The 17461-nt window shown below is 40.2% G+C and overlaps 2 protein-coding genes across 3 annotated transcripts in view; both read right to left on the bottom strand.

Annotated features, from left to right (window-relative positions):
- Nucleotides 1–13761, bottom strand: part of FNDC3B (fibronectin type III domain containing 3B) — a 340114-nt gene extending 326353 nt beyond the window's left edge. The window contains exon 1 of one of the 2 annotated variants that reach the window (XM_012640205.1): nucleotides 13662–13761. The gene's annotated coding sequence lies outside the window, so the exon portion shown is untranslated. Of the gene's footprint in view, nucleotides 1–12801; nucleotides 12837–13661 lie in introns of those variants that run through there. The other variant, XM_012640206.1, reaches the window with a different exon arrangement.
- Nucleotides 12431–17461, bottom strand: part of TMEM212 (transmembrane protein 212) — a 191801-nt gene continuing 186770 nt past the window's right edge. The window contains exon 5 of the mRNA XM_012640168.1: nucleotides 12431–13542. Within this exon, the coding sequence (XP_012495622.1) occupies nucleotides 12431–13542 (1112 nt within the window). The remainder of the gene's footprint in view (nucleotides 13543–17461) is intronic.

Below are 17461 nucleotides of genomic sequence, written 5' to 3'. Positions count from 1 at the left end.
TGACAGCAGGCTAGAACTGTCCCTCTATAGAACTCACCAATACTCAGTGGAAAGTAGAATTTGGAAAACTTGCCATCCCACATGAAACACAATCGGAACAAACTCACTCACCTTCGTTGGTGCTACACCCTTCCCAAACCCTCTCCTACCCCCTCTACTCACTCCTATACTGCCCCTGCTCCTCACAAAGGCAAGGAAGAAAAACTTGCAAATAGAAAGTTAATGGCAAACACTTAGGGCCCAAAATTATACTAAATGAGATGAAGCTAAAATAATCTATTAGAAAAATTTCTTTGAACTCTCTGTTTTTTCTCTTTTTAGCCAACTAGAGTGCCCTGATAGGTTTGAACAAACTCTTGAGAACATTGAACTAATTTAAGAGGACTAGAAAGTGAAACATAAATAAGAAGTGACATTGTTTCCATGTTTAAACTAAGCATAACAAGCAAATGGTAAAAGCTAAAAAGCTATGCTTGAGAAAATTATTCAGATTGCCACAGGTGTCAGTAAGATCTAGTTAAAGCTACAGGACAGTAATCAATCACATAGCAAGATTAAAAATGTCCAAAATCAAATAAAACTGAAAATAATGTTTCTTCATTACTGAAAAAATTTTATGGTAAACTAAGATAGCTATTGCTAAATAAAATATGAAATAAATATAAGCTTTAAAAATTGTTATCCATGTCTTCTCCCTCACCTCTCTTTTAAAAAAAAGACATTTTTAGATATAAATTTATTTCCTTTCTAAGAGACTCAAAGCTACTGATTTTATAATAATTTCCTTGAAAACAAGTGTTCATACACAGGCAACTTTTGGTATCCCTTATCCAAAATTTATTAAATAAATCTCCACCTTTAGGTGATGGTGGTGAAAATGTGTAAGGTTAGACAGAAGAGAGTCCTTCTGGTGCTGACCCACGACCAACAATCCCTGAAAGCTGGGCTAAGGCAAAGGCTTCCCGGCCCTCAGCTGCAGAGGGAGGGGCACGTGGCAGCCCAGCACTGAGGACCACATCTCCCGGGGTGCTGCCCGTTCATGGGTGTTTTACCATTTACAGCCTCCCTCCTGAGGCAAAAGAGAAACAAGAGAAGTTGGTTCTAACAGTCCTCACCATTCTGCGGACACACAATCTCTAGAGAAGCACATAGCTCCTTCTGGACCACAAGGAATATTTCTGTGAAGAAGCCAGAAACTGTTTTTAGGCAATACAGCTTTAGGGGCTGCATCTTCACTTAGTCTCTTTGTCCACACCACTCCATGCAAACACAAGGAAAGAAAGCAAGTCAGGCCCTACTTCAGAGCCTTGTCCTTAACTCACCTTCAGTGAACTCACTTTCTAAAGATGGAGTACAGAGCTAAATGATTTCTAACAAAGGAAGCATTTAGGGTTGCCAGCTACCCAGGTTTAGCCTGGGCCGTCTGGGAAAGCACAGGGCTCCTCTGAATCCTGAGGTTACCTTTAATTAACCACAGGAGCTGCTTTCTGAGTTCTCAGAGAGGAGACACGCTCTAGTCAGCTCTGTGCTCATCCCATCCCATGGCTGCCTTTGGTACAACTCAAACCACCATAAACTATTAACCTTAAAAGAAGAGAAAGAGTTAGTTATTAGGAATAGGAGGATTTGCTTTTCCAGGTGCAAATTATAGGTACAACATCTTACTCTTATTAACTTAAATGAAAGGCACTGAGGATGAACAAAACTGTATTACCACTGAGTGAAAAGACTTTCTTTCATAGAGTTTTTAAAGTGTCTAAATAATACCATTTCTTAACCATCTGCTTCAGATTTTTCCCATTCACTATACTGAGTTTCCTTATACATTACTGTCTACGAAGTATATTTTTATTCTCTGGTTTCTCTCATTTTACTCATTCTAAGCTTGCTATTGCTATTATAAATAACAATCCATGAAAATCTCCCTCTTGGAAAATATCCAGAATATTATTGTTTAAAAAATAAATTTTAGGGTTTTGGGCAATAGACAGGTTGAGCATACAGAAACAACTTATACTTAGTCTCAGTATGAAGCAACCGTGGCACACAAATAGATACTATACCAGGTCTGGAAATACAAATAAGATAAACAATGTGAACCATTGAGAAGCAGTGTGATACAGCTGAAAAAAGTTCTGGAATCAGTCTAGGTGACCTTAAGGTTTTTTAATGTTTTTGAGCACATCTTCTAATCTTTGAAACATCTATGGGCACGTGGTATGTACCAGCTTCTGCAGTGGACACTGGAAATTACCTGTAGAAAACCAGAAAAAATAACTCCCTTCCAGAGTTATTTTAATGAGTACACATATATGGAATATACTATGGATGGAATATATATTTACATGGAAGTGCCTGGCAAGTGATAGGTGCTGGAAAGTTGCTGGTCACTATCACCATAATTTACATCTATCTGTGGTCAGAGTGTTTGAAAGCACAGTGCACAAGTGTCCTCATTTCTATATAAAACTGCCAATAGCTGGCTATTGTTTTACCCCAAAGAATATGATGATAAAAACCTTCATTCAGTTCTGCCCTACCTCCTAACTAGAGTCCTCTGATCTCCTAAGCACTCTTCTCATCTCACTCCTTTCCAGCCATTAGATCAAAACCATTATAGACTACCAAGAGAGCTAACTCAAGTCTGAGCTCTCCACACTTGGCTGATCACATCATTCACCTGAAACACTTGATAAAATAAAGATTCCCAGGTCCCATGACAGACCTACTGAATAAGAGCCACATGAGCCACCTCCCTCCAAATATATAGCCCTATAATGTCCCAGGAGATTCTTCTCTTAGACAGGGTTTAACTCTCTCTGCAAGCTGAGGTCATTGTCCCCAACTTCCATGGCATGCTCTTTGCCCCTTTCTGCAACACTCTGGCCGGTAGTCTAGCAGAATCAACTCTCTCACTTGGGCCTCCAACATCTCAGCTAGGCACGTGGGGAGCTTTGGGGAGTGTCTGTCCCTTAATCTCTCCTTTCTAGAATTTCACTATAAAAGTATCATTTAAAACTACCACAAATCTCTGAAAAGTGACCTAACTTAAAAAACGATTCTCTTCATTTATAATCAGAACTGGTTCCAATAAATAAGAAAAATGTACGTAATTGAGGGCTGTATTTTTAGGTAACAGAAATAGAAGCTACTTGTTCAAATTTTCCAAATAAATTGGCAATCTAATAGAGACATAAAAAAAAGTCCATGTATTCTCTGGAAAATTTTCACTTCTTTAAAATAGCAATAAACAAAAAGCTAGGTTTGTGCTGAAGGTGACTCATGCCTTTGTTTTCATTTGTTTAATTAAATATTTATTAGTTCCCTGTCAGAAAAAAACTCAAGAAAACCATGAGAACGCAAAAATGTCTATCATATGGTCCATGCGTGGAAGAGGCTAACATAGTAGAAGACACTGATTGAGTGCCTGAGGAAAGGTACTAAGTTTAACACATTAACTGCCATATAAGTTGTATTGAACTCATTCTAGTTTTGAGCCCAGGGACTCGTAAAGCATATGTAACTCACAAGTCTCTTTATCTTGGGAGGCCCTTGAACTATTTTTTAAGTCACACATATCTCACTCAGCGAAAACAAAAAAAAATAACAAATTTTTCATTAAATTAGAAAGGATCATTTTAGTTCTGAAGTTTTTATTCCATTTTTGTAATAAAACACCCATGGCCCCAAAGAAAAAATTTTTTTTTCTAGTGTGGCAGTCAATGTGCTAAATGGCACATTCAACCTGGGAATCCAGCCATCCAATCCACATTTACTAGGTACCCACCATGAAAGATCCTAAGTTAAATCAGCAATCATCCTACACTCAACTAAGGGAGACAAGGAGACTATTAGACAATGATGAAAGGACAAATGTTCTGAGAAATGCAGATAAAGTGCTAGAAGAAATTTAAGAAAATGATGATAAGTTATCTAAAATAATGATTCTGGAATATAATGAGGATATGCAAAGAAGAAAAGGAGATTATTTTCTTTTCAGTAGGCCAAAATCAATAAAGAGCACTCTAAATACAATGTAAGAATTGTTCCTATCTCTCTTAGATATGAAGAGACCATGACTCTCAGTACCTTTTGATATCAATTGGTAATGATGACACTACCTCCAGAGAAATTAGTAGGCCACAAAAATGACAGCCACGTTATGAAAGTTCAGTTAGTACAGCTCTATCAAGCCATTTACATATACAGCTGTGTGTGTGCATACACACACACTATATAGAGTATATATACCATGTATACACGCACACACAATATAAACAGAAAAGAAAATATACCCATAGAGATAGTACACACATTACTATGACACCCCTGCAACTTCGCACTGTTTTCCAAGAGTTCTGGAATGAATGACAAATACTTCATAGTAGTACATGGTATGTAACTTTCCCTATAATTTATTCATATATGAATGTAAATCTTTCCATTACTTTTATCTCATTTTTTCAGTATTCCTAATATGTACTTTGCATGTGATGTTTAGCTTTATATTCCATCAGTGAAAATCTCACCCCATTTTTTGATAAGTGATCCAACTAAATTCAATATCGAATACCTCAGAAGAAAAAAAAAACATGCAGAGAGCAGCAACTGTACAGCAACTATACAATTATTAGATACTAGAAACAAATCCAGATGAACAAAAAAGAATTATGTGCTTTCACTCTATCCCCTTTATAATCTGGTTTCATACAGTCTAAGGAACTGAAGAATTTTAGCACCTAATGTATTTCCAACATGAGTACTAACTCATCTGACTTAGACCATTTCTCCTAAGTGGAAATCAAAGTTTTTCCTCAAGTACTACAGATGTCAAAAGGGAATAAAATGTTTAAAAGTTTGAAAATGTGACATCCAATTGTACATCTACTCCCTGATTCCTAGATGATTCACTGTGATTCAAGATAGGTTACCTTTGTGTGCTTACATGGTCTGTGAATATTAATAAACTACCTGATTCATCTAAATATTAAGTTGCTTTTTTTCCCCTCCAGAGATCTACTACTTTTAAACATTTTCCTCTTAAATTCAAGTCAGTTAATAAAATAAGGAAATTCTTTGAGCTCCAAAAAATGGCCTAGCGGAACCTCCCTTTACACTGCAATAGAAGGATGAGAAAAAAATAACTGTATCTATACACCTGCCTGGAGTGGATCAAGGGAGAGCAAACGGAGGCAAATGGAGATTGTGTGGGATAAATCTTCAATGTTTTATTTGCATTTTTTCATTGTCATAAAATAGACATAACAAAAAAATGTACATTTTAACCACCTTATGTATACAATTTAGAGGCATTACATACATTCATAATGCTGTACAACCATCAGCACTATTCATTTCGTCAACTTTTTCATCATCCCAAACAGAAACTACTCTGTATCCATTAAACACTACCATTCTTCCTTCCCCCAGCCCTGGTAATCTCTATTCTACTTTGTCTCTACAAATTTACCTGAGGTACCTCATACAAGTGGAAATATACAATACTTATCCTTTTGTGTCTGGCTTATTTCACTAAGTGTAATGTTTTCAAGGTTCATCCATGTTGTAATCATGTATTGGAATTTCATTCCTTTTTATGGTTGAAAAATAATCCCTTGTACATATACACCATATTTATCCATTCATCTTTTGATGGACACTTGGGTTGTTTCCAACTTTTGGCTTTTGTTAATAATGCTGCTATAAACATTCATGTACAAGTATCTGTTTGAGTCCCTGCTTTTGGTGGGTATATATGTAGGAATGGAATTGTTGGATATGATAATTCTATGTTTAAATTTTTGATGAACTGCAAAACTTTTCTACTGCAGCTATACTATTTTACATTCCCAACAGCAATACACAAAGGTTCCAATTCAATATATTTTTAAGTATTCTGATTTACCAACTCAGAATAATATTTACCGCTATTATTCTTAATCAGAATTATTTTTCCTAATAAGAAAAACCATGATTTAAAAAATCAGAAACAGCATTATCTAAAGATTTTTATTATTTTCCTCTTAATTGATTTAAAAATAGAAGACAAAGAATGAGTTTTAAAAAAAACTTTAAAATATAAGAGAAAATGGAGCATAGTATCCTAAAAATATGTTAAGTATTCTCTAAGTACAACTTGTACTATAAAAACTGGGCAAATCTGACCCCTAAGTAGTCACATACTAGAAAACCTCATATCTGTGTAACTAGACAGAAAATGTAAAATATCCTGAGTTTCTTTAAATTTTACTCTTATTACTAGGAAATTCATACCGTACCTGGAACTAAGCTGCCCAGGAGAGTCTTGCTTTAGCCAAAGTAGAGGGGGATGCGTAATTAGCTTATCTAAATACTAATCTCAGGACTTCCCACAACTCTGCCCAAAGGCAGAGGCAGGAAGAGATGGGCAGCTAAAAGCAATAATGATGTTCTTAAACCTTTAACACCTGCTCTCACCAATCTGCCATCAAATGCTTACAGGTGACAACAGAAATTAAAAGTAGCAAAATGAAGTGTCAACAGAAAAAGTCCAAAACAAAACCATAGTTGGCATCCACTGGTGGTGTGGAGTGGAGTAGGGTGAGGGGGGTGGATACTGTGCTCACTGTTGTAATTTATATTGCAAGCCAATAATAATAGTTCCAACTGTCGCTGGTAAACTGTTCCTAGTTCACGTGGTGGCACTCAGTAAATCAACATTTCCCGGCAATCCACAAAAAGGACCAACTTTACTGAGGGCTCCCGTATCCCTACGAAAAGCCTAGCAGCAGAACCAGCTTCAACGTGCTCTGCATTTTTACATTGCTTTTAAGTAAACTGATTTTCCCAAGGTACTTAAAAGTGGTTTGTTCTTTTAATTGGGTAAATATTCCTCTGTTGATCTATTAAAACTTCTGATGTTTACAGTAAAATCTTTTCACATAGAATAGGAAGCCAAACTTTATCCTAGCCTTGCCTGGATCATTTCAAATTCTTAATTAGTTACATCCAGAAAAAATGGAGGTATTTTTAATAGAGACCCCTCTTTGACAGGCTGCAGAGAATCTTTAGACCCTTAAGAATAAAGTAAATCATTTTATTTCCTGGGATTTGGGAATCTTCAATTATTTCTAAAACATTCTACATTGTTCATGTATAAAGACCACTTTCTACACAAGTATTTCAACAGAAAGCTTTTCATAATTGTTAGTATTATATCCATCTAGTTTAGGTCAATTTTTCTGACTGGTTGCCTTTAGGAGAATCTTTATTACTTCTTCCAGGGTCAAGACAAGGATGTATCCTTAAATTCCAATATAATTTAGAAGCCTTAAAGTCTAATATAAATTTAGTTTTTAAATACAGCCTAAAGGTGTTCCAATTTTAATATTCCTCAAATTTCAGAAGGGAACAAAGAATTGAAGTTCCACCACCATCCTGCCCTAGGAGTTTGGTGGTAGACACTGTTCTCCACACAATATTCCAAACATATGAGCAAAATACCCCTGTATGTGAATAGAAAAATACCTTACCTTCGCCAAAAAAGTGAGCACACAGTAGAATATTCTGTTAACAAAGAACCTAGTCCAGTTCTCGATAAAGGCATTCTGAGTCAATAAATAAGTGAATGAAATAAAATTACATTTTAAGCTCAAATATAGACATTTAATGCAAGACATTTTAAACACTGATACAAGAACCTCAAATTACCCTAACACCATCTCACTAAAATCTTCCCCCACCTCCAGTTATTTAAAACTGACAAGGAGTTTTAATGATATTATAAAAACAAAACATATTAGGAGCCAATACCTGAACCCACAGTGGGTATTGCCAAGGACATCAGAAATTCCGATCCAGCACTTACAGAATATGCTAAACTTACATATCTCAAATGGGGACAACAAAAGTGAGAGATTCAAGGATTGGTCCATTTTCAAAATGAGAAACATCCCACCTGTAGATGGCTGATCACTATAGTCTACCTAATCTGATTTATACTGGGTGGTTTTAAAACCATCCCTAACCCCAACCCCCTACCCAACATACCTTCAATCTCTATGGACTGATCCTTGACACTAAACCTGCACCTTATACAACTCTCCTCCAGGTAAAGACTAGGGAGTGGGCTCCTATTGGCTGTTCCCTGCAAAGTGCTCAAGTACCTCCCTGGTAGTCTAGCGATTGGGTAAAAAAAAAAAAAAAGTGCTGAAGTACCAACAAGTCATCCTCCCACGTGGGCCCATGCTTGACTGCTACAGAGACCTGCCTCTGTCTAGCCATAGTAAGTCAAGCAGGCTCTGCCTCTTTAAAACACGTAATGCCATATTGTATATTTTGAGGCAAAAAATAAATATATGTGCTTATGAATATTTTACTGTATTCAAAGACACTTAATACTAAAGAACAAAGCTTCTCCTCCACCACCTAAGTGCATTCTCAACAGCTGTAAGAGTGAGAATTAAGATTTACTTGAAAATAATGTCTTACCACACAAAAATCTCACTTAATGGATTAACCTCATTAACGTGAAGAAAAGGCAATTGTGATTTCTAAAATGGAAACCCAGGTAGGTTACAAAGATTATCCTACGCTGAAAATATGATTCTTTCCATTCTCGGTGTAATTGTTGAAAGCTCAAATAATAGGCTTACTGAAATAACATACAAGGACTAAAACCTTATGCCTCTATCATTTAGTATTGGAAGTTCCTCTAAGAGACTGCACTTTTTCCCCTCCATCTCAAGAATGACCGAGAATCAAGCCTGACTGGCCTGTCCACTTCAGCAATGCTAGGCTAGCTATAGACTGACTTCCTACAAACATGGATATGGGACGACTTATGTATAGTACAATTTTTAAGAAGTCATGAAGCAACTATTCCATTAGGAGTGGGGAGAGAATAACAGCAATCTAAAGCTTAAAGCTTTTTTACTGATCAGAAAGAGCAAAATAAATTTCTCAAACTGTCCAAGCACAATTTGGAGGTCTTTGAAAACATGCAACGTAGCTATTATAGGACCAGCTCAGTTTTAAACTTTGGAATATAATGAACTACTAAGTTTGTATAAGGCTTTGCTAAACACTTTCCAATACACTGACTCATTAATCCCTTCTGACAAACATTTGAAAAGGTATGGGTTATGTTTTCTCCTTATATTAAAATGAGGAAACCCAGACTCAGACTCAAAAGCTTATCAAGAACTCAGCTAGAAAGTCAAGTCACTCTTTGACAGACAAGATATTGATTTCAAACTGATGATCAGATGTGGCCCTCAATCTCTGCCCATTACTTCAACATCTTTATCTTTTAAGATTATAGTAAATTTCTCATGCGCTAAGCACTTTGATGTCCTACAAATCAAACCGTATATCATGGGTTAAATCATGTTTCCTATATTTGTCACACTAGGACACTATAATCCTATTTATAACATGGTTCTTATCCTGATTCCTTGAAAATAGTACAATGCTCCCAATGGTCAGGAATAGGTATGAACAGGATATTTCAGCTCTCTGAAGTCTCATTAACTGATGCCTGACCTGTAGTTGAATTAACAATTTTCAAAGAGCTGGAAGCAGTGCAATTCATATAACACTAAAATAACATAGAACAATTTAAAGCTGATTTACTGACATAGATCCTTCAGGATCGTATAACACTCTACAGTCAAGATTATGAACTGCAATTATCCCCGGACAGTACCACAGCTATGGAAGGTACAGCAGATTCAGACATATTTATACTGAACCTGGAAGTTGCCTCTTAAAAATCTAATAAAAAGAGTTTACTTTATCATATCTTTTCCTGACGGTAGCATGCCAAAAAAAAAAAAAAAAAAAAAGGGTATTGGGTTATTAGGTATTTGTGGGTAGAACCCAATCCGGATTAAAAAATTCTTACTTTAACATGAGTTGGAATTTTCAGCACTTCACACAAAATCAGAAAGTTGTTGAAATTCCTTTCAGCAAATGAAACTCTAAAATGCAATGGATTTAAATTAAATTCACTAATCAGAAAACTATTTGACCATTTGCCATCAAAAGGATGTCTTGCTGTTTGTTTTAATCTTACATATATTCTTCCCAATTTATGGATGAACCGAGAGTGTTTAATATTTAAATTTTATACTTTGATAGTAAAACAATGATTTTAATTGTCCAGATTAATTCTGCAGCTACATAAGGAAAAGTGAATGATGGTTTACCCGACACTTATGCAGTCATTTGAAAACAACTGCCCAATGAACAGGTGAACATGGATATGAAGGGGTCATATTTTTTTCAACTCTCTATTAGTGACTTTTCATATTGCCTCCTAACTATTTATACTCCTTCATCATACTAAAATAACCAACAAGCTCTGACAACTTCTTCAGCAATTTCAAATGCAATGATTTCCATCAAACAAGAAAATGTCAATTAAAGTTTTTCCAGTTTTAACTATGACATGTTAAGCATTTTTTTAAAAACGATATAATGAACAAATAATGTGCTTATTTTATCCACTCTGTGGGAAAGCAAAGTTGAGCTGCAGCTAACTTAGCCTTTAGGTTCCATATAAGGGCTGAATGTAACTTCTGATAGTGTGGAAGAAAGAAAATTGAATGTGGAGACCTAAAAAGCAATATGACCCAGTTAAATGTGAACAGATTTGGGAGTCAGAAAACTCTACATTTTGCTCTCCAATATGGTAACCACTAGCTACAAGTAGCAATTTAAATTTAAAATAATTAAAAGTAAATAAAACTTAAAATGTGGTTCCTCAGTCCACTAGCCACATTTCAAACACTGGGTTATATGCCTTGTGGCTGCTACATTGGACAGCACAGACAGAACCATTTCCATCACTGAAGAAAATTCTATTGGACAGCGCTGTTGGTAGCTATGTGATCTTTCGTAAGTTACTTAATTTCTGTGAAATCTCAATGCCCTTGTTTGTAAAGTGTGCATACCACCACCTAAATTGACAGACTTATTAGAATTGTAATGAGATAATGTATTAAAAGCACAGGAAATAGTGCTTAGTACATACACATCAGATATCCAAGAACAGCTACTAATACCAACCTATACCAAACTTTAGTCTATAAGGTTGACCCTCAACTTCTCCTTCCTGGGCCTCATTTTCCTAAACTGAAAAGTTTGGTTAGTTATTCTGGGTAACTTCTAAGGACCCTATCAAATGCTACCATGTTAAATGAAATGTTGATCAAAAAAGACAAAAACTCTACCAAGGCTCCTAGAGGTTCCAAACAGATCCCAAGCATTCTTCCAGAAACCCCAGAAGACTGGCTCTCCAATATAGCCCATAGTCTGACGTGAGCTATTTATAAAGTGTCTGTCTTAAAAGATTACCGGAATATCTTTCTGAAATTGTATATTCTGTAATTAGAAGCTACAATCCCCTATTCCATGATGAGATCTTACAGTTTTAACATTTCTTTTAAATGAACACTATGTTTACAGATGAATTTTTTCTCTTAAAACCATTTAAACCAAAATACTTTAAAAGCGCATGTGAGTTTAAAAACATTTTTTTAATGATTTTTTTTTTTAACCAGCTATGCCTCATTCTTAGCCAGCCTATGGGTGCCCCTCTGGTATCTAAACAAAGTGAGAATTGTACCCTCATGGGTGAGGTCCCTTGCAAGGCCAGAAACATGCCCAGAGACTTTACCCTCATCAACAGCTGCTCCCAGGGAGCCAGGAAATTTACTGATCCAGTAAATTTCAGAGAGTCAGCCTCCAATGAGGGGGAACCAAGGGCCCCCCCCCCCCCACAAAAGGCACAAAACCAGGGCTATGGGCTGCAATCCGCTCTGGGGCGTTGTCCAGGGCCCCAGGGTCACAGTTTTAACCTGGGGGTGGGGGAGCAATTCAGCAGCAGAAATCCTTACAGAGCGGAGCAATTTTGCCCAAGGCCTGAAGCCTCAAAAGAAAAAGTGTTATTCCAGAGCAGATTCCTTTTCTTCCGGGTCTGTCTGCTCCTTCTGACTCTTTGCCCATAACCACCGTGCCTCCCCTTTCCCAATGCCCCACCTCTTGCCACATTTATAAAGAAAAAAAAAAAGGAAAAATATAGTAGCACATTCCCTCTCCTTTAGCTTTCCCTAGCAAGGCCTGGAAACTGGAGTAAATTCAAATCAAATTAGTTGCACATTAAAAAATAAACAGACAAGCAATCAGGGGTGCCCACCCAACAAAAGACCTCACCCGTTCCAAAATATGATTAAGCCTGGGAGGGAAGAGGGGGAGGGGACTAGAAACCAGCAGGGATGGAGAGATAAACGTGTGGATGTTTGGCCCCAGCGTTGGCCCATTGCGGCCAAATTCGAAATTTTGTTTAAAGAAAATGCTGAGCTGAGAAGAAAAGAAAATAAAAAGTTGTAACTTTCAAGGAAGTCTGCAAACTGCACTGTCTGGATAAAATGCCATTGCTTCCCTTCGTCTAGGATGGCAGGGTGGGAGCGGAGATTCGAAAAGCTCCAACTCCAACCACGCACTCCTGGAAGTCTCCGCGCCAAGGGCGCCGCCGGCGGCCCAGCCCGGTCCGCGGGACGCCGGGCCAGGGTCCTCGGGCTCCCACGGATTGCCGGGGCCCGGACCTTTGGGAAAGTTCGCGGGCACAGCCCGAGGCCCCACTTTCCGCCCAGAGTGACAGGCCCTTCCCACGCCGGCCGGCCCCCGCCTCGCCGGGGGCACCAGACGGTCCGTCCTGCCCCGGCCCGCCCGCCAGGACCCTCCTAGCCCCTTCCGGGCGTGGATTCCGCCCGCCCGCCCCACCCCCGGCCCGGGCGCCCCTCGAGGTGACCGACTGACCGGAGCTCCACTGGCCCACACACCGGGTCGCCCGCTCCTTCCCGCCGCGCCCCGCTCCCCCGCCCGAGCTTCCAGCCGCTGGGCTCTCCAAGTCCGGCCGCCGCTGCCGGTTACCGCCCCCAGCCCGGGGGGAGCCTAGGGGGCAGGACGGGGAGGGAGGACGTGGCGCGCACCGAAGTGGCCAGCGGCGAGGCGGGGAGTGTCCCGGAGAGGCCCAGCCGGGGGCGGTGGGCCAGGCCGGCGCGCGCTCGGGACCCTCCCCGCGAGCATCCTCGAGTTCGAGGCCCCCGGTCCGCCCCTGGCGGCGCGGAGGGGCGGCCCCAACTTCCAGCCCCACTTTGCACGCCCCCCCTCCTCCCTCCACCATATGGAAATCTACAGCCTCAGAAAGTGACACGTCGAAGATTCCTCGGCCTCGCCGCCGCCCTCCCCCTCCCGGGCAGCGTTCCTGCCGCGGAGATTCCGGGAGGGGGAGCGGATTCCTCGGACAAAATCTGCTGGGAAGGCTGGGAGGGGAAGGAGGCCGAGAGACACAGCCCAGATTTTTTTCTTCCAAGAGGAATCTACCCGTTTCTTTCCCTCCTCCAAACCCTGGCAAGCAGGGGTAAACAGGCGGGGGACCCGAGCCCAGCAAGGCAGCGGCCGCCCCCTCCTGAGTCCCGTGGTCCTGGGGTGCCCAGACGAGCGCAGGGCGCCCCAGCACTCTGGCGCCAAGTTTTCGCCGGGAAGCCCGGAGCGCTCCTGGGACAGGAATGCACTTTGGCGGACTCGGCGTCAGGCCGGGGCTTTCCAGTGAACCGGCACCGGGCGGTCGAGCGCGGGGTCCCAGTCCCCTCAGCCCCCGGCTCCCGCACGCTTACCTTCCTTGGGCTGAAACGCGGGGCTCTGGGCGCGCCACACACCGGGTCGCCCACGCCTTCCCAGCGGCAGCCCGGTGGATCCCCGCCGCCCCCTTCGCTGCTCCCGCCGCCGCCGCTCTCCTCTTCCTCCAGCCGCCGCCGCCGCCGCTCAAATAACTACCAGGAGGGTTTGATGGGGGATTCCGCCATGTCAATGATGTCGAGACCACATGGGGTTTTGGGGCCCGCCCACTGCCGTAAACCGCCGAGTATACCCGCCGCCACAATCCAGAACTCTCGGGAGCTGTAGGGGCCTCGCTTGCCCCCCAGCCCGCCTAGCTAAGCAGAAACTCCTTTTGGTTCCCGGACTAGAGAAGTCTGAGGCTTAGGGGAACAAACAACTCATCAATGGCGAGGGTTGCAAGTTCCAGATCGCCAAAACACCAATATAAAGGCAGAGGTTACTCAATAATAATTAAATCTAAGACTCTGACATTTCTTCATTTACCCATATATTTCCCTTTTTTTGTTGTTACTCCCCACAGCAACTTTGTGAGCTATTTTATCACTCCCTTCTCTGTTTCCCACAGCATTTCGTTCATGCAGCTAACATACATGAGCAAATTTTATTGTACCTGTTAAAACATCTATTTCTCTTTTCAGGATTCAATATGTGCTCTCAAGGGCAGAGACCATCCTTACTCTTACCTGTCAAACATAGCACAGTGCAAGGACCGCAATAGGACTCATTAGATAACTGTTGAGTTTATATTAATTAAACCAAAGGTAATGTATTCCTGTTGTACAGGCTCAAGGAGGTTAACAGATTGCATGACATCCACCCCTCAAATTATCCAGGAGACAAGAGAGCAAAAGTTATTCTAGAGAGGCCCCTTCCATCCATAGCTGCCAAGCTATTCTGAATCACTCCCTCCCTCCCCACAATCTCATAGCTCTTTTCCTCACAATCTCGTAATTCTTTTCAGTTCTTCTCACGTTGCTCTAAAGTCATTCTTTATCCCTTCCACTTGACTGAGTTTTGTTCATTTTTGTATCTCTAGCATCAATCTAGCATTCTCTCTTGAATATAGTACCCCCTTATGTTTGTTGAATAAATTAATTGTAAAGTATATGGAAAAATCTAAATGACTAGATAAATAGGCAAACTTCACAGAGTGAAAGGTTAAATTCAGGTGTTGAAGGACAAGTTTGGCAAAGGAGGTAAAAGTAGGCAAGAGAAGTTTAGAGGACAGAATTATTTATACCTGTTTCTTCCACAAGATTGCATTTCTTCTTATTAAGAAGAAAAAGACAGGTCAGGCCTGGTGGCTCATGCCTGTAATCCTGGCACTCTGGGAGGCTGAGGGGGGAGGATCGCTTGAGGTCAGGAGTTTGAGACCAGCCTCAGCAAGAGCGAGACCCCATCTCTACTAAACATAGAAAGAAATTAGGCAAACAACTAAAAATAGAACAAACTAACCAGGTGTGGTGTGTACCTGTAGTCCCAGCTACTCAGGAGGCTGAGGCAGGAGGATCACTTGAGCCCAGGAGTTTGAGGTTGCTGTGAGCTAGGCTGATGCCACAGCACTCTAGTCCAGGCAACAGAGCAAGACTCTGTCTCAAAAAAAAAAAAGAAAGAAAAAAAAAAGAACCAATATACATAAAATGCTTTATATTTAAAATGCATGTTCATATATATGACCTCACTGTTTCATTTATCTTATCATTCCTAACACTTAACACCAGTTTTGGCACAGCACAATAAAGGTACCCAATAAATGTTTGCAAAATGAGAGGAAGGATGGTATAATGGAAAGAGCATGGAATATAATCAGACAAAAATCAATGATGTTGAGCATGTTGTTAAAGTTCTTTGAACCTGAACTTTCTTATTTATTAAATCATCATATTGCCTTCTTGCTAAGGTTGTTGTAAGGATTAAAAAACTCAAGCACTTGATACTCAATAAATATATATTGGTTCCTCCTTGAATGAATGAATGAATGAGTAAATGAATGAATGAATATGTCTTTCCTGGAAGGATTAATAGGACAGAAAATTGGAAGCTGCAAAGGAAAAGGTGATACTTGTGATGTAGGGTTCTCAACTACACTTTGAGGGATTAAGATTTAATACAATGAGAAAATACTGTGGAACTATAGAGGCCTTAAGTGATTGTAATAGGTTTGAAGGTTAATTATTCTGGTAGTAGGATGTAGAACAAGGCTCAGGTCAGAGAGGCATGCCCTGAATCTACTTTGGAAATGATGAAGACTTAGACCAGAGTCATGGTTCTGGAAATGGGAAGAGAGGCCTCAACCTGAGTCAGAGAGTACTACTATCTGGTGTTGACAGCCCAAATCATTTGCTGCTCTAGGTCCCGAATTATGAAACTGTAGTCATGGCTAAAACTTTGCTCCAAAGTCAACTTAAGAAGTGCTAAAATACAAAAATTAACATCCAAATGAAGATGCCTGGAAGTCAAGGCCTATAATAAAACATACAGACTTGTAAACCCTTCTATCACTCATGTAGTGTAGGCTGAGTCATATTAAAAAAAAAAAGATTCGAAGTCATACTTCTTGATCCCAAATATTTTATAATAAAAGAAATGCAACACTAACACATACGAAAGAGTGAAATTATTGAAACTAGCATTGAAAAGGTCTCAAACCATTAAACCTCTGAATACTTCTATAGTCTAAAATGTTTAATTTTGAACCCGTCTCTCAAAGATCACTACGACTTGTAACACACGATATCTAGGAGACCCAGCTGCATTCTCAGTCTCAATATGCTTCTTCTGCCTTAGCTAGGGTTGCTAGATTCTCATAGGCAGGCTCAGTCTTGCCTCTAATCTTGAAAATCACTGTTGACCTTAGATTGAGGGCATTAACTCTTTGCATCTACTTCTTATTCTAATGGCCCAAGCCAGATCTGATACCAGCTTCAGTATGAACATTGACAAGAAGCCAACTGATCTTGTTTTGAAGAGTGTTCAGAATTTACTAGAGTAAGGATAGCCAACTCAGTCCATAATACAATCTAAGAGCAACACTGCAACTTCACTTCAGCACATTCCTCCTGAACAATTTAACCAGTTGAATCTGTGATTTTGCCTTCTTTTCTATTGTTCAAGGCAACACAAAGGCACATTTTAGCTCAATATTTTAGGAAAAAGAAAAAAAGACATTTCAAATGAGGAGATCTATTCCATAGTTAACAGAACTATTCAGGTAGAAGCTGAATGACTGTCAGGGCTCATAAACTCACAAAATTCCTAGACTCCTGCTCTCCCTCCCAAGGCTGAATCTTTGCTCCCATGTTCACTACAGCTAAGCACCCAGCCTCAGCCTGCACACCGCCAGGGAAAGGGAAAACACTTCATACCAAGATAGCCTTTTATCAACAACTCTAGTACTAAACCAAGTCTACTGCCTCCTTGCAACTTTCCCCCACTGGCCCTATTTCTGCCCTCTGGAGGCAGACAAAATAACAACTCTCACCTTCCACATGACTTCCCTTCCAACAAATTGACCATGCCTGTCATATGCTCCCTAAAAATTCTCTTTTCCTGGATAACCGTCTCCGACATGCTAAACTCATCGAGGATCTCTCCTCACCTTTTTTTTTTCACCACCTCTGAGGGCCTATTTGTTCAACATCTCTGGAAGTTGGGTATCCAGATTCCATTCATAATATTTCAGGAATTATCAGAACACAGCCATACAGAGTGGTAGCCTTTCCTGCAATCTAATATTATGCTAATTTTCTTAGCAGCCTCTTCAACCTACTAACTCATGCTTCTTCGTCCATTAAAC

This window comes from Propithecus coquereli, unplaced genomic scaffold (genome assembly GCF_000956105.1).
Source record: "Propithecus coquereli isolate 6110/MARCELLA unplaced genomic scaffold, Pcoq_1.0 Scaffold15, whole genome shotgun sequence".
Classification (NCBI taxonomy): domain Eukaryota; kingdom Metazoa; phylum Chordata; class Mammalia; order Primates; family Indriidae; genus Propithecus; species Propithecus coquereli.
The sequence above is the reverse complement of the archived record's forward strand: the minus strand, read 5'-3'. Positions and strand labels throughout refer to the sequence as shown.